The following is a 17370-nucleotide window of genomic DNA, read 5'->3' on the forward strand; positions in this document are numbered from 1 at the left end:
GGTCCCTGAGGCCCCCACCACACATCCCCCTGCTGTGCCACTGGACAGCTCAGAGTGGACTCTCTGAAATGCTGGGGGAGACGCCCGTCTCTCCTGTTGAGAACAGCAGGAGGATTATTTCCTGTTGCGGCACATGTCTCGGCTCCTTCCTCAGTCCACCGGTTGAGCTTCATCCCACATTCTTCAAGGATAGTTTTATTGGGAACATAAATGTGAAGTCCTGTTGCTTACAGCTTTGAAAGGATTCCAGCATGCTCCTTTAAGATCCTGTACTGTTGACCATTACTGTTTGTTTTAATTTTTTTTAATTTATTTATTTATGATAGTCACACACAGAGAGAGAGAGAGTGAGAGGCAGAGACACAGGCAGAGGGAGAAGCAGGCTCCATGCACCGGGAGCCCGATATGGAATTCGATCCCGGGTCTCCAGGATTGCGCCCTGAGCCAAAGGCAGGCGCCAAACCGCTGCGCCACCCAGGGATCCCAACCATTACTGTTTGTATTCCTCCGTAGGCTATCTGCTTTTTCTCTTTGGTAAAATGTATTAAGGTTTTTTTTTTTCCTGAGTTGTGTTCTGTCGAGATGTGGCTTTTCAAAGAATTATCCTAGTGTTTTTTTTTTCTTTTTTGGAACAACCGTTTAAGATTTTATTTATTCATGAGAGACAGAGAGGCAAAACACAGGCAGACGGAGAAGCAGGTTCCTGCAGGGAGCCCGATGTGGGACTCAATTCCAGACCCCGGGATCACACTCTAAACCAAAGGCAGGTGCTCAACCACTGAGCCACCCAGATGTTCCCGAACAACCATTTTTAAGTAATCTCCACATTCAATGTGGGGCTTGAATTCACAACCCAGTCTGTGATCAAGAGGCACACCTTCCTCCGACACAGCGCACCAGGTGCCCAGTGTGTGTTCAGTTTTCTTTCTCCATTGCGTGGAAAAGCGGTCATTTCTCCCCACATCACCACCTTCTGTTCTGGGACCCCAGCATGTGCTCCGTGCAGCTTCCAGAGCCGCATTCCTCAGCCAGCTAACTCAGCCTCTGGAGATTTCCCCAGCTTCGTCTTGCTTGCTTTTGAACCCAGCTACTGGGTTGTTTTTTTGATCAGTTATTTGCTCATTTCTAAGATTTCTAACTAGTTAATAACATCCTGGCTGAGGGCAAGCGGCCTGAGAAGCATCCCTGGGGCTGGAATGCTGGCTTTGCCACATTCAGGCAGGGCTGTCTTGGGGAAATGTTCCAATTTGTCTGTGCCCCAGGCCCCTCTTCTGTAGTTCCAGTCACGGGGGTGGGCGGAGGAGCCGGGCCGGCACACGGGCAGCCCCGAGCAGGGCTGGCACACAGCAGGCACCGCTTCAGTGCTGCCTCGTGCAACTGTGGTCCTTGCTTCATTAAGAAGAGCTCGTTTTCAATGTGGTGAAGGACATACCCCATTCTCCCGATTAGTCTTCTGTGGGGCTGGCTGTCCTCGGGTCTGCAAAGGCAGGGGGACAGCTGCAGGGGCCACTGGTGACCCAGGGAAGGCAAGTGGCTCTACCCGGCCCAGTGGAGGGTGAGGAGGGTGAAGGCTCTCGTGTGCGGTTGGGCCAAGCCCGGCCATCACCCACCATCACCCACGAGGACCGCTGCGGTCCCACGCACAGGCAGGCAGCACCACACACCACCGGCCCCTCATCATCGTGGGTCCCCCCTTCCTCACGTGCGAAGACATGTTTCTTCTCATGTAAGGACATTTCCTTTGCCTTATTTGGATGTGGCTAGAACTGTGTCTAGAACTGTTTTTTACGGTTTATGTGTGTTTAGGGCAGAAAGCAGTGATTTCTCTGGTCCCCTTTCAGAATACCGAGTCCAAATAATTAAGCACCCGTTATTTCCTGCAGAATTTCACGTGCTCGTTCCACTGCTTATGAAGTGCTCTTACCTGTGAGAGCTCTTTACTGATCTGTGGATGCAAACCTTGAGTCTGGGGGCTCCCACGTCCTGGAAGGAGGCTTTTACTGGGGACACGAGCACAGGGCAGACATGGCTGTGTCTATTCCTGGAAGGCCCAGGCAGCACCAGATCTCCAGGACCGGGCCCCGGGCCCAGGCCTGCTGCCGCTTCCTGAGGGCAGAGCCCAGCTGCCAGCTCTGCGCATGCCTCGTCCCCCACCCCTGCTGGCCCTGGCTGCCCACCAGAGCCGGAGCGTCTTCACAGCGCCGAGTCTTCCGGGCTACAGGGCGACCTGGGAGGGCAGAGAGGCTCAGAACACCAGCTCTGTGCATTATTGCAAAATAAATTTATTTGAAGATACACGGTCTTATAAAAGGTCAGAGGCAATTTGAGATCGCAGATTGTTTGTCTCATACAAAGATTCAACTTCAAGTAGCACAATTTTGTGTCTGCTTTTAATCCTGAACGTTCTTGAATCACGAAAACAGCCAACTGTTTACACAACACCCTCAACATCTGACGCCAGAACTGGTGGGCCTGCAGCTTCTGGCTCGGGGGCCGCGGTGCTGCTGCCTCGGCTCTGGGCCTGGAGAGGGCCGCTGTCGCTACCGGCTCTGACGGGCACGGACAGGTTCCCGCATCCCGGCCCTTCCCTCCCCTCGCACCTTCCAAAAGCATGAGAATACAAACCAAGCCCAGCCCACCACTGAGGCAGAGGTCTTTGCCCCGTTCCCAGGAGGAAAGCGGATGCACTCCTACGCGGCGGCGTGCCAACAGGACAGGGTGGGCCCTCCTGGCGACCCCCGGTGGGCGGGCTGGCTGAGGGGCCTCGACAGGCGGCCTCACCTGGCTGCATGGCAGCCCGGAAGGAGGAAGGAGGAAGGAGGCTCGTGGGTGTGGCAGCTCCTGCCCATGCTGGCAGCAGCTACGTGAGGATCCTGGCAATGGCTTGCAGGGAGGGGAAGTCGTTGTCCTGGGCGGCGTGCAGGGCCTGGTGGCTGCTGACGTCACCGTGTGTGAGCACCTGCTGGCAGGTGGGGCACACACAGCAGTCCAGGCCCACCCCCCGGGGGCCAGCCTGCCATGCGCTCTTCTTGCTCTTCTTGGCCTTGGTGCCCGGAGGCCTCTCCCGGCCTCGGAAGTGCGTGTGTGCGGAGAGCAGCTCCTGCTGCTTGGCCGTGTCAGGCAGAAGCACCAGCAGCTCGTTGAAAATCTTCTGGAAGTTCTCCCCAAGCAGGTCGCGGCAGCTCTTGTAGTACTGGGCTGCAGAGATCACGCCCTGCCACCCAGAGCCAAAGCCAGTCATGCCCAGGCCAGGCCCGAGCCCCCACGGTGGCCACACCGGCCCCCCCACACCCCTGCCTGGCTGACCTGTCGGAACTCCCCCGAGTGGCTCTTGAACTGGCCAAAGCGGGCCTCGTCACTCTGCAGGAAGTCCTTGATGGACTGGATGAGCTGCAGGTTCCTCTCCCGGAAGTTCTCGGGCACCAGGTAGGCCTGTGGCACAGGTGTCAGCCTGGGCCTGGGGGTTGGGAGATGGGGAGGAAGTGAAGGCTTACGGCTTTGGGGTGGCCCCAGGTGAGGGCACTCCCTGGCCTCCGGGGCACGGGGCTGGGCGGCCCACCCACACTTACGCTTTCGTGGTGGTGGCAGTGCTGGGGACACAGGCCGGGTGGGGGCTAGGCAGGAGGCCCGAAAAGCCAGGGGGTGGCTTGCTGACCGGGGGCACCAGGCCAGGGGGAGGCAGGGGTGGAGTGCCCTTCAGGAGCACCACAGCGTTGAAGCCTGCAGGGGACGGCACAGCGACACCGGGCGTGAGTCTTGCTGGCTGAGCAGGGCCGGCCCTCTGGCTCCCACCTCCCACCTACTGCTCCCCAGGCTTCATCCACAAGCCACACCTCCGCCGCACCTTGGCCCAGGGCCTCAGGAGGCCAGAAGCCAGCACGTGCTCCCTGACAGCAATCCTGGCCTAGGGTGACTCACTCCCCCGCCTCCAGAAGGCACTGGGATCGCCCCATTTCACAGGGGGCCAAGAGACATGGAGGGTCAGTGGGCGGCTCCTAGCGGTGCCACCAGGCTTCCAAGGCAGCTGATCCACCATGCAGTGGCCCTCTCGCTGCCTGCTGGCCGGGGACTGCCCCCCAGCACAGCCCGAGGGAGCGCCCCCTCCCAGATGCCCAGGAGCAGGCCAGAGCCAGACACACGTACCTGGGGGAGGGGGCATCCTGGGGGGGCAGGGCACCCCGAGGGCTGGGAAGTCCTCCTGGGCTGGGGGGCAGGGGAGGGGCCCCAGGGGCCGCGGGAGCCCAGGAGGCTCCTTGGGCGTGCTGCGAGCTGGCGCGGGCCCTTCCGTGTGTCCATTGACGATGAGGGCAACGGGCCCCTCGGCTCGGCCGGTGGTCGTAGCGGGGGCCTGCTCAGCCCCCAGAGGCCCATCTCTGTCGGGGAGCAGCGGGGGTGGTGACGTGGCCCCTGGCTTCTCTGAGCCCACCTTTTTCTTCTTGCCGACCTTGGTGACGGTCTGGGTAGGGGCCAGTGCCAGCAGGGAGGACACGGCGACCGTGGTGGGGACGCTCCGCAGCTCCTGGGCCGTGAGGCCGCTGCGGCCATCCTCCTCCTCCTCCTCGGAGGGCACCAGCCCGCCCTTCCTGCCGCCCTTGGCCCCCTTGCCAGCCTTCCTGGGGGGCTGGGTGCTCCCGCCAGCAGCCTGGGCCCCCACACTGGAATGCACCACCTTCTTGTTGCCACTGCTGTTCCAGGCAGAGATGAGGCTGGTGGGGGCAGTGCTGGGCTTGGAGGCGGACACCAGGGCGGGGAAGTCATCTTCCTGGAAGGCGCTCCTGCCCCTGGCAGGGACCGGGTAGGCCAGTGCGAGCCCCGAGGGGCCCAGGGCTGCCGCAGCGGAGCTCGACGAGGAGGAGGTGGAGGCGCAGAGGCTTGGGAAGTCTTCATCCTTGAGCTTCGAAGAGGGGGCTGGGAGGGTGCTAAGCCCGGGAGGGGAGTAGCGTCAGTGCCTGTGGCCCCTAGCCTGCCCCATACCCACCCTCTGGAGGAGTCCCCCACCCTTACCCCAGTTCTGCACGAGTGTACCTTGGAAGGGTGGCCCCCGTGGCCGGGCTGGTCGTGGGGAGGCCCTCTTGGCTCACGGGACCGTTGGGTGAGGCTTCCTTGAGGCCTACGAGATGCAAAAGGACCTGCGTCAGGGCCGAGCTGTGTCTAGGGGGTTGGAGTAGCCCGCCCAGGGTGAGCCCAAGACTGTGGCCTGTCCGTGCAGGCAGCATGCTGGCTGGGAGCCGGCCGCTCACCTCCCAGGCACCCGCCGGCAGAGCCAGCTCACCTGGACCTTCGCCCTGAGTCCGGGCTGGGCGCCGGGGGCCTCGGAGCTCCTCGAGCCCCCGCAACCCTGCCTCTTCCTTCTTGGGCCTGCCGCCCTCCTCCCGGTCCTCACTCTTGCGTGTCTCCTGCTGTGGCTGCTGCTGCTGCTGCGCGGCCACCGAGGCCCGGATGGCAGCTGCCACTTCCCGGTCCTCTTCTTCCCTGGGAGGGGGAGGCCTTCAGGATGGGCAGGGCCTGGGACGACAGTGGTGTGCCAAGCGAGGAACTGGGGAGGGGCCTCCCCCACCCACCCCAGGCCTGGGCCCCCGGAGCTGTCCTGGGGCCTTATAGCCAGGGCCAGCTTGCCCTCGCCAGCAGGAGAGCGGCCACAGTAGGACTCCCAAGCCAGCTGGACTCAGGCTGGGGGCTCCCGGGCAGCACGTGGGCCCAGTGCTCGGGGGGCCGGGGGCCGCCATCTCACCAGATACTGGGGATGGCACCTGGCCTGAGCACGTGCTTGCAGCACGAGCGTTTCATGGCACAACCGCACTGAACCCCCAGTGACACAGGCCCCTCTCCCCATCCCCGCCTGCAGGGTCCTGCTGTCCTGGCTCGAAGTAGAGAGAAAAGGAGGGAACGTGGGCTCACTCAGGACACTACACGGGCCCTGCCATCAAGCCAGGGACACCAGACACCAGAAAGCCAAAGTCCCCTGGTCCCGTGTGTGGTCCCAACCCAGCTGCCGGCTGCCGCCACCGCCTCAGGGTGGTGCCAGAATGTCAGCGGCACGCAAATCCTCCCACCTCTTGTACCTCCAGCTTCCGCGCCGGCTCTGCTGGGCTCCGCGACCACTGGCCCGGCCTGAACGGCCCTGGCGGTTGTACCTGTCCACCTCCTCATAGTCCTCGCCCCCAATGACCCCTGTGGCCGGCACACAGCCCGTCACAAGGCAGACCGAGGCCAGTGCTCCAGCGCGCAGAGCCGACCTCCCCACCCCCAGGGCACGACCCCCACACAGCAGGCACACAGCCATCCTCCCAGCCCAGGGGCCCCCACCCTGCACCCCCGGATGGCAGGGGGCACAGAGATCCCTGGGCTCGCAGCCTGCTCAGACGCTCAGGGTGCCGAGGGGCCAGGAGATGCAGGCTCCACAGGCTCAACACACGACGGGTCAGACAGGGACCCGGTGTGAGTCTGTAGACCGCGGGGCCGGGGGGGGGGGGGGCTGGAGCCCGGGGGCCCCGCTCGCCAGAAGGGAGGCCCTGCTGGCTCACCCTCGCTCCGGCGTGAGTGCCGCGGGGCGTAGCTGAACTGCAGGTCAATCTGGCGGTTCTGGCGGGCCTCGGCACGGCTCCGGCTGTGGCAGGCCGTCCTGTGGGCCTTGAGGTCAATCTCGGTGCGGAAGGCGTGGGTGAACTGCTCCGAGCTGCAGCGGCCCTCCTCACACAGGAAATGCTTCTCCCGGAAGTGCTCGCGCAGGTAGGCGTAGTCACTGGCGGGGCCGAGGTGTCAACAGGAGCCCGCAGGGCCCTGCCACCCTGGCCTGCGGCCCTGCCCAGCCTGCTCTGGCACCCGGGGCCCGCGCCCACCTGTAGTAGTCCTGGGCCCCGTCCGAGTCACAAAAGTGACAGAAATAGTGGTCGCGGCGCAGGTGTTTGAGCAGCTCGTCGTTGTCCAGGTAGCGCTCGTCACAGAACTTGCAGAGCGGGTGCCCGCGGTGTGACGTGTCGTCAGGGTCCCCCTGCATGCGGTGCCGCGCGAGGTCCTTGCGCGAGTACCATTTGCGCTCGTACGTGAATATCTGTAGGGAAGAGGGTGCTGGGCACGGGTGAGCCCCTTCCCGCGGCCCCACGACAACAGGGCTGCCTCAGTCTCCCCCCGCCCCCGGCCCCCGCACACACACCAGGAGCACCTCCCTGCCTGGCCCGTGTGAGACAAGAGAGCTGGCAGGGGACACACGAACACCCAGGGGCCCAGGTCCCGTGCCCGGCTCTCCGCAGGGCGCACCTTGAGATGTTTGAGGCACAGCTTGCAGCAGAAGAGCTCATGCTGCTTCCGCATGTGCTGTTCCAGGTCCCCAAAGAGGCCGAATGGTGGCAGCTCAGGGCACTGTGGGCACTCATGCTGAAGCAGCTGCCTGGAGAGACACCGAGGCCCCCCGACCCGGCAGGTACTCAGTGTCGCCGCCCAGAGCGAGCCCTGGCACCTCCCGCCGCCCCTGCATTCGCCCCTGCACGCGCCCCAGGAGCAGGAGCCAGGTGCATGGGCGCTCCAACTGTGGAGCCAGGGCCGCTCCCGGCCAGGACCCAAATCCCACAAGGCTGCAGGATACACACAATGGGGCCCAACCGGGGCCCACCCCCTCACCTGGAGGAGGAGGATCATGCCCGGGACAACAGTACCCTCGACGGGGCTTCCTCACCATGGGTAAGAGCCCAACTCCCAGGAACTCGTGTGTGCCTCACAGGGCCCAGAGAGCAGGCTCTGTGCCCACATCCGAGTGCTTTCCCTGAACTCCCCCGCTGCCCAGTCTCTGCTGCCACCCCAGGAGGGGTGCTATGAGCATCTCTGTTCCAGGAGGAGACCGAGGACGGGCCCTGACCTGGGCGCCGCCCCCTCACCCACCCGGGGCTGGGCCCATCCCCTGAGGAGCGCTGCCCACAGGCCCTCGGGAGCCCAGGCTGAGGATCCCTCTCACCTGTATAAGGCAAAAACTTTTCCATCAGCGAAGTAGATGTCATACTTCTTCTCGTGCTGCAGCTGGTGGAGCGGGATTGTGGCAAAGGCAGGAAGCTTCTTCCCAAAGACCACCTGGAACCAAAGCGAGATGCGGCTGGTGAGCAGGGCCGTGGACGCCCGGTGAGAAGGTTGAGGCGGGCCCCCGCGGGCAGCGCCCTCCGCCAGCCTGGGCTGCTTGTGCTCCTCTCCTCACCTGCCGCACAGCCGCCTGGGGTGGGGGGGTGGGGGGAAACGGGACGACACAACACCCAGCCTCGCCACCAGGGGGCGGCAGGCTCCCCACTCATCCACAGCCCTACCAGAAGAATGGAGGTCACCGCCCCCGGGGCAGTGACCCCCAGGGCAGTGACCCCTGGGCGGGTAGCGACAGGGACCACATGGTCTGGCAAACCAGGACTTAATCACATGGGTGCTGACACAGGGTGGCTCTCACGAGGCGGAGGGAGAGATGCGGTCCAAGAAGCAGCAATGGAAACAATGCCACCGGGACAAGCCATGTGACGATGCGTCAAGGCCTAGCCAACCCGTCCACCTGTGATGCCACGGGAGAGGGGGTGCCCCCACAGGACTTGGTCACAGCCCCTGGCCGCCTCCTGCCTGTTAACCAGCTGTTAGGGGTGCACCTGTGCTGTTTCCCAGGGGTCTCAGGCACGTCCAGGTACAGCCTGCCACGCTGCCCTTGTGCACAGGACCCTCTCACAGGCTCAGGTCTCCCCTCTGTGCCAGCAAGGGCACTGCTCCCTCCAGGGTTCCCTCCCCTCTGCCTCCCCACCATTCTCCGTCTCCTCCACTCCACTACTGTCCCACCCAGTCTGCACCTCAGCTCAGAGTCCTCATCTTGGGAAGGGTCATGTCAAGGTCATCCCTGCTCTGTTTAGGCTCAGCTAGGCTCAGCCAGGGAGGATGTCTGGGATCAGAAAGGCCATGAACTTGGGAAAGCACAAGCCGGCTGGGGAGAACGGGTGGACACCCCGCCCCCCAGCAGCAGGATGGTTAAGACTGGTTCCCTGGACGTCTGGGCAAGAAGCTGGGGAGTCAGTGTCCACTTCTGATGACACAGTAGGGAAGAGCTAGCTGACCCCCAAGCCCCCCACAGGAGCCCAAGGGAGGCAGCATGGTCCAGCCACACCCATCCTGGGGGATGGAGGAGGATGAGCAGTGCCCCAGCACGCCTTTTGTCCCGTCATCATGTCCGGGCAGAGTGAACGTGGCCACCTGCCCTGGCTCTGGGCGGACTTTGGGTGGGTGCCTCACTGCAGCCGCGCTCCGGTGGTTTCCCTCCCCCGGGTTTGTTCCCCAGGCCCTGGGATCTCTCACTGGCCTCTCCTCCCAGGGCCTGCCCTCCCACTGCCCACAGGGTGCCTTTCCAGTCCCCACCCCAGGTCCTACTGCTTCTTGGGGGTGGGGGGAGCAGCGAGAGGGCCAGGTCCGCAGGCGCAGGGCCACGCTGGCTGCTGGTGCAGGTGCTGCTGGCCGACCACAGATCACCCGGTCTGTTGTGGAACCGAAGCTGGGACTCAGGGCCCTGGGTGTGCTGAGGCCACACAGGCAGCAGATTTAGAAGCCCCAGTGCCCGCCCACAAGGTGGCTAGACAAGCAGCCTGCAAGGGAACCCCCAGCCAAAAAGCATCCAAGTCCAGGCAACTCAGCTAAGGAGCGACTTCCTTCCCCAGAGGAAACCAGTGCGAGATGCCACTGTTACCACTGTCTCTGTGACTCCAGCGCCTTCCTCTGAGAGGTCTGCTCTGATACACCTTGTGGGGGTGTCACACTGTGGGCACCCTCTCTGTGGACTGGGGTGGGGTGCACTTCTCGGGATGGACCGCCAGGCTGCTTGCACAGCAGTCTGATGGGGCGGCCAGTGCTAGGCACACCTGAGCCAAGCCAGAAGACGGGGACACTGGGTTGGCTCAGAAAGGGATGGGAATCATAGCAAGAGGTTGAGGAAAGGAAATGCACAGAGGTTCAAGGCTGAGTTTGCCTGAGAAAGACGGCGGGAAGGTTTGGAGCTGGCGGGCGGGAGTGAGGAAATGCTAACAGCCCCTCCTAGACAGGCTGTAAGACCAGACCTGGGCCTCAAGGCCTGCACCCGTGTCCAGCCCAGCACTGATCAGACAAGAGAATGGCAGTGCCACTTGGTGTGGCCAGCATCCCTGCCTCCGGCAGAGGGTGAGGTGAATGGCGAAACCGAGTAAGCTGGACAAGGACCAGGACACGGTGGCTCAACCAGGGATCCAACCAGCAGAGCCCGAGACCCACCCACCCTGGTGACCACGCTGATGGGAGAGGGTCATGGATCCGAGGACAGAAGTACAGGCCAAAAAAAAAAAAAAAAAAAAAAAAAGTACAGGCCAGGCCCAGACACTTGAGGATGGGCCATCCTGGGAAGCCCCTGGGTAGACCAGGGAGTGGATGTCCAAAGGGGTAAGGGCACCCCCCCCTCGGTGGGCCCCAGGATGGCTGGGCCAGTCCTGAAGAGAGGGAGAAGGAGATGGGATGACAGCCCTGCTCGAACCCCCACAGGGGTGGGTGTGTGATCCGGGGCTTTGTTACTGGCTGCTCCCAGTACACAGTGGGCGCTTGCTAAGTGAGTGGAAGAGGGGATGGGCGGTGCCAGCAGTGACCACTGGCGAGAGTGAGCCGGCGGTGAGGAAGGGCAGTGAGGGCCCCGCCTAGGAAGCACAGGCCCCAGGGGAGCCCGAGTGGACCAGGCCGGTGGGGAGGCGCCCTGACACCAGCAAAGCAAGAATGGTCAGCGGTCCTGCCCCCTGACCTGCCATCAGCTTCCTCTCCCACGTCTTGCCTGTGAAGTGGAAGGGAGGCCTGACTAGCTTGGACACAGCAGCCCGGGCACACCTCTGTCACACAGATGGGCATCGGGGCAGGGTAGAGAGCAAGACTGGAATCTTCCGTCAGAAGAAAACAGACCGTGGGCTAGATGAGACCAGGAAAGACAGTGGGCGGGGGGGGGGGGGGGGGGGGGGGGCTGACATTGATCTTGAGAGGGAGCCGGCCTGGCCTCCACCCCGAGCACCTGCTGGGCAATTTAGCTCCATCTGGCTCCATGCCTGACCAGCAGCTGCAGGGCTGCTCTGCGTCTGCTCTTTGCAATGAACGCCTGCCTCACAGCGGGCACAAGCAGCCCTGAGTCGAGGCGCAGGCCTGTTCCACACAGCATCTTGGCACGCTTTCCTTGTGGTTTTTACAAAGACTTGGTCCCATAAGAGAGAACAGGGCAGAGGCACGGTTCAGGGGCTGGCGGTAGTTGTGGGGTTCCCTAACGGGCACAGGACACTCAGAAGACAGTGCAGGACTCAGCAAAGGAACACGGAGAGCTGGGGGGAGCTGCAAGTTCAAGAGTGGGAGGGAAGCAAGATGAATAGAGAGGCTCATCATCTCTCAAAGTCCCCAGGACACCCTCCCGCTGCCCAGGAATTCAGGCCAGGCCCAAGAGGATGCCAGAATCAGCCAGAGGCACCCAGTGCCAAAGCACACCCCAGCGGGAGCCTGCTGACAGCTCATGTCAACACCCCCTTGCCACAGAGCCCTGGGAGGGTGTGGGACCCACATGGAATGAGAGAGGCCAGATGCTGGCTGTAATCGCCACGCATAGGTGTCTGCTCACCTCCCGAGTGAGACTTGCAGCCCCGGCCTTCCTGAAAGAGAACTACAGGTGCACTGGGAAACCTGGCTCTTCCAGAGTTAGCTCACGCCATCCAGGACGGGCAGGCATGGCAGCCTCTGGCAAAGCTGGGAGGTGCTCACTCAGCCACAGGCCCAAGGTTTCCCGGACGACTGCACCCCAGATCTCTCCCAGGTCCGTCATCTGGCCACCTGTTAGGCTGACCGCGTCTCCCACTGTCTTTTCCTGATAAAGCACAGAGTAGGTGTCCAAGGAGAGCTCGTGGAATCAGAGCGTCGCCCTGGCTCCCCTACCACAAATGCCTACCCAAAACAAGAACAAAAAGAAAGAGATGAAACAAAAAAAAAAAAAAAGAAAGAAAGAAAGAAAGAAAGAAAAACACAAGTAAAGAGACCTTGTCCCCAAGAATGCCATTCCTGCGTCACTTCTAGGAAGAAGAAAGTCAGCTTCTCTGGCAGATGTCAGCAGCCCAAGCTTTCCACGAACAACCAGAGGAATCTCCCAACGCTGGAAGAACGCATCTCAAAGCAAACCTGGGGTCTGCGGCCCCGGTGCTCGGAGCCAGCGGGTGGCATTACGGGGAGGGGATGGGGGGACAGCTCCGGGGCCCTCCGACCCCCTCCAGGGCTTCCGAGTCCGGGCAGGGTCGGCAACACCCCCAGCCCCTCTTGCAATCGGCAGGGAGGGGGAGAACTTCAGAGCAGCACTTTTATCCCGATTCTCAAGAATCCTAAGGAAACCTCGAGGGTCCCGCCTCCCCCTCGGTGGGCAGGTCTGGGCGCCGCGGGCCGCACGAGGTGGAAGCTCCAGCGTTAGGAGGGCCCGGCGGCGACACCCGCGGGGCCCGGGCACTCAGCTGGGCCCTCCGCCTGCAGGGCGGCCGCCCCGGGCTCCGGCCCACGTCCCCCCCCTGCCGGGGCCCCAGGAGGCAAAGCCCCCAGACGAGCAGGTCCAGTTCCCGCTGCGCCCAAGCCCCTTCCCGGGCCCGGCGGGAACCGTCCCGGTGCGGAGCGCTCCCTCCGCGAGCCGGCGGCCGGGCCCCGCGGGCCGCACCGGACACAGGAAGGCAAAGTCCCCTTCCGGCCGCGCCCCGCGCCCGCCCCGGCGCCCGAACGCGCGGCCCCGCCGGCCCGGCGCACCTGGCGCAGCTCCTCGCGGCACACGGCGCAGTAGCGCTGCTCGCACAGCACCCGCATCTTGGTGGAGCAGCGGCAGCACACCGGGTGGTCGCAGCGGCCCAGCGCCGTGGCCTCCAGGTCCCCGCAGCACAGCACGCAGCTCCCGCCGCCCCGCTCCGGCGCCGCCGCCACCTCCAGGGCCGCGCGCCGCCCCTCGCCGCCCGCCGCCGCCGCCGCCGCCGCCGCCGCCGCCGCCATGCTTAGGGCTGCGGGGCCCTCCGGCCGGCGCGGCACGGCCTGGCTCCCGGCGGGCCCGCCCCTTCCGGCTACGTCAGCGCCCCGCCCAGCAACGGCCCCGCCCGGCGGAAGCGCACGCCACCACTTCCGGCCCGGAGAGGCGCGGGCTGGGGGCGCGCGGGTGGGACCTCCGGGCTGGGGGGACGCGAGCTGGGGACGCGGGCTGGGGGCGCGGGCGGGGCTGCGGGGGCGCGGCGGGACCTCGGGGCTGAGGGGGCGCGAGGGCTGGGGGGACCTCAGGGCTGGGGGCGCGCGGGTGGGACCTCGGGGCTGGGGCGGCGCGGGCTGGGGGCGCGCGGGCGGGACTTCGGGGCTGGGGGGGCCGAGGACTTGGGGGGCGCGAGCGGGACCTCCGGGCTGGGGGGGCGTGGGCTGGGGGCGCGCGGGCTGCGTGGGGGGCGGGAGCTGCGGGGGGGCAGAGGGCTGCGGGCGCGGCTGGGACCTGGCGGCGTGGGGAGCGCCGGACTGAGGGCGCTACGGTTGGGGGCGCGGGCGGGACTGCGGGCGCGGGTGGGCCCCCCGGCGGGGAGCTGCGACGAGGAGGCGGTCCGGCGGGGGCGCGGGCGGGGCGCTCAGAGCGTGGCTCCCCTCTGCCGGGCGAGGGCCAGGCGGAGGCGCTCGGCGTGGCTCAGTGTAAGTATGCTCCTGCACGGCGGAGGAGCTATTCCGCGTTGGTCTGAAATGCAGATTTAAGCTGGCGTCCTGCCAAATACAGCTTGCTTAATTGCTAAATATAGCCGCCATGCGGGGAGCCTACCATTCTCTCCAGCCCAGACACAGGCCTGGTCACCAGGCACACCCCTTGCGCCCCAGCCTCCCCAAATAAGAACTTCTGCAAATCCTTATCAGAAAAGACTGTTTTGGTGACATCCATCTCTGAGCTGGGGACTATCCCCCTGACTTTGGTAGAAAAATCATGCAGGGGGATCCCTGTGTGGCGCAGCGGTTTGGCGCCTGCCTTTGGCCCAGGGCGCGATCCTGGAGACCCGGGATCGAGTCCCGCATCGGGCTCCCGGTGCATGGAGCCTGCTTCTCCCTCTGCCTCTGTCTCTGCCACTCTCACTCTCTCTGTGACTATCATAAATAAATTAATTAATTAAAAAAATAGTTCAAGATTTAAAAAAAAAAAAAAGAAAAATCATGCAGGGAACGTGTCGTCTTCCCTGGGCACACCCGGCTGGGCTCTGGGGGCTTGGCGCTGGGAAGCATAAGGCAGGTTTGTGGAGTGGATGTTGGTGAATACTAGGCTCCCGGCCCCTGCAGCTGTTGGAGGGCTTCCTCCCTTCCTTGGGGACCAGGCACACTCCAGGCCTCCCTTCTGCTATCAAAGGAGGCAAGTCCAATCTGAAGCCTTCTAGAAAAAAAATCTGTGTTGTTGGGGAGTGACCCTGGACTTTAGAATCAGACAGAAATGGGCTTGAAGCCCCAGTTCAGCCACTCACTTGCTGGGGAACTTTGGTTGGCTCACTGGCCCTTGGCTTACTCAATTGCAAAACGGGAATTGTCACACCAAGTAAATCTGGTGGACTGGCCACGTCCATATGCCCTCTTGGTGTCACAGAACCCCACTAAGTAACAGCAAGGGAGTAAAAGATGGCTTGTCCACAAGGGCAAGGAGAACAGGAAGGGAGGAAGCAGCTAGTGAAAGAGGATAGACAGGAAGATGAGTCACTTGTTTTACAAAGTATCCTTAAGACCTTGGGGAGGTGGGGGGGAGCTGATGAGAAGCTTCCCTGAGGATAAACTGAGGCAGGGAACTGAACTCCAGAGTGCTTGTGAGTCAGTGCACAGAACCCAGGGCCCTGGAACCTCCTCCCTGCCCTGACTCCTGTGTCCGGTCCACCCCCTACACTTCCCACTGGAGAAGCTGGCCAACTCCAGAGAAGGCCTCACTGCCCACCCCATTACTGAAGGAAAAGCCATGCCTGCAGTGAAGGAGGAATGGCTTTGGCAACCACTTGGCACAGCCACGCCCCCACAGGAAGAGCATCCAGGTCTCACTCCTTTTTTTTTTTTTTTTTTTTTTTTTTGAAGGTAAAAGTGGGTATTTTATTTGTACTTAAGCCATCCAAACTGGTAGTATTATCATGATACATTAAAATACAAGACATCTTTCTACAACTACTAGAATGAACAAATTAACAATTCTAGTAAATCACAAAGGGCAGAGGAAACCAATGAAGCATATTGTATATAGCTTAACCCTTCACCGTTAATGGAGGTGATGAAAACAAGACTCACAATCTCAGAAAATACAATTATCCTTTATCACCGGTCTTTGTATTTTTACTTCCTTTTCTTGATATAATCTACAGCCTAAAGATACCTGAATTAGTATTACATCTAGTTATCTATAGCCAGAAACATCTTATCATGTTGTCCATAGCAGCCAACGCTACTGAAACCTTTGACTCCAATCATATCCCCTCAATGGATACATTCAGCATAATAGGACACTATCGAGGCAGAGATATAGGACCCTAAAAGACAAATCCAATCAGAAATAATACTGCCCAAATTGAGATCGAATAATATACTTATCAGCACACATCTTCAGGTTGAATGTTCAGAGTAATTTGGGAAAAAATCCATTATTTGCTGAGTACTAAAATACTTAGTGGATTGCTGTAGGACACCATGGCTTTCCCTAGCAGTTTCGAAGATGGACTCCAGATCACCCACAGAATTTTGCTGGAACTGGGATGGGGGGCTGCAGCGATTCCTCTTCACAGTTGTGGAGTGGATTGTTCCAGGCCTGGTTGTTCCAGGCTTGGGGGCACCAGGTCTGACTGTTCCAGGAGTGGTTGCTCCAGGATTGGCTGTTCCAGGTTTGGCTGCTCCAATTCGGGTTATTCCAGGCCTGGCTGCTCCACAGTGGGAGGTTTCCAGAAGGGTTCGGCAGGTACCCCTGGTGACAGGGATAGAAGCCTGTGTATTCCGTGGTGGCAGATCTGTTCTGAGTCACAGTGTTGCTCTGCTCTGGCCAGTTGCTTTTCTGCCACCTCTTGCTTTTCTTCCTCTGGTTCAGGAACCAGTTTTTAACCTGCTTATAGCTGAGGTTCAGAATGTTGGAAAGTTCTTCCGTCTGCTGGGAACTTAGGTATTTCTGTCTCAGAAATCGATCATGGAGAACATACAGCTGGGTCTGAGAGAACACAGTCCTCATCCTCCGTTTCTTGCCCTGGGTCGCATCTTCCTTCCTAGCTGTTCTCTCCTCTCCAGAGGTGGGTGGGAGTTTTACCCACGGACTGGTGGAAGAATCAGGGCTGTCCTGCGTAAGCAGATCCATGGAGGATGGAAGAGGAGAGACGGTCTCCGCGCGGGGCGTCTCAGCAGAGGACATTGGCAAGGATGCAGGATTTTCTCGGGGCCCGTAAATCTCAGGCATTGGAGAAGGGTCCCTAGAGTTGGGTGCTTGGGGGCCAGGCGGGCATTGGGGTGGAGCTGGATCCGCACTCATGTCGCTCAGGTAGCTGCCAGAGGTGTGATGGTTGTAGTGCTCGGGCTGCTTGAGCCAGAACAGCGGCTGCAACCCCCCAGGTCTCACTCCTACATGGGGACAGAGGCCAAGGCCCTCCAGATTCATGAGGAAAGCCTGCAGTGTGAAAGATGGACCAAGCTGAGACCCAGAGAGCAAAAGGAGGCTTTGGAAGTGTGCTTGGGGTGCCTGACTGGCTCATTGGGCAGAGCGTGTGAGTGCCAGCCCCACGTTGGGTGTGGAGCCTACTTGAAAAAAAAGCAAGCTGTCCTTGATATTTCCAGAAAAGATGCTGCTTCTGTGAAATGACTAGGATGCCTTGAACAATAATAAGCACGAGACAGAAGAAAAAAGGGCTCTTAGGAATTAAAAACATAAGTAAAAATGCGAGAGTAAACGGAGAAGATACTGTTGGAGAAATCTCCCAGCCAGCAAAACACAGGAAATGAAGAAGCTGGAACTCTGAATCTAGAAGGTACGATATCTAATTAACAGATGTCAGAGGCACAGATTATCCAAGAACTAATAAGGCAGTGCGGGCTGTAACCGGAGGACGTGTCTCCACACAGGCCCCAACCGAGGGGGAAAGGCCCTCAGCAGGTGACGTCATCCTGGTTTACCGAGGAACCAGAGCTGGAGGGAGGAGGGGGGAGGAAGGGAGAGATCCTGAAAGGGGATTGACAATAGGACTTTACTCCCGGGACGCTGGAAGCCAGAAATTCCCTCACATTTCTGAGAGAGTAGGCCATCCATCCACAAATTCTATGCCCAGAAAAATCTTTCCTTTAGGCATACAGACTCTGACCTAAGCGGGACAGATTAGCTCCCACGTCCCCATTCACACG

General features: G+C 61.2%; 1 protein-coding gene and 1 pseudogene across 1 annotated transcript; both read right to left on the reverse strand.

Annotated features, from left to right (window-relative positions):
• Window positions 1-2262: 2262 nt before the first annotated feature.
• Window positions 2263-13921, reverse strand: ZNF598 (zinc finger protein 598, E3 ubiquitin ligase). Its single transcript, XM_055340663.1, has 13 exons — window positions 13805-13921; window positions 12772-13452; window positions 7949-8061; window positions 7258-7387; window positions 6840-7051; window positions 6525-6742; window positions 6054-6171; window positions 5273-5472; window positions 5026-5110; window positions 4144-4919; window positions 3570-3720; window positions 3307-3457; window positions 2263-3214 (listed from the first exon to the last, which is right to left on the reverse strand). The coding sequence occupies exons 1-13, from the start codon at window positions 13919-13921 to the stop codon at window positions 2861-2863; spliced, it is 3306 nt and encodes a 1101-aa protein (XP_055196638.1). The 3' UTR covers window positions 2263-2860.
• Window positions 13922-15095: 1174 nt separating this feature from the next.
• LOC129519900 (homeobox protein NANOG-like) lies at window positions 15096-16507 on the reverse strand (annotated as a pseudogene).
• Window positions 16508-17370: the final 863 nt, after the last annotated feature.

This window comes from Nyctereutes procyonoides, unplaced genomic scaffold, assembly GCF_905146905.1.
Source record: "Nyctereutes procyonoides isolate TBG_1078 unplaced genomic scaffold, NYPRO_anot_genome, whole genome shotgun sequence".
NCBI classification, from domain to species: Eukaryota; Metazoa; Chordata; class Mammalia; order Carnivora; family Canidae; genus Nyctereutes; species Nyctereutes procyonoides.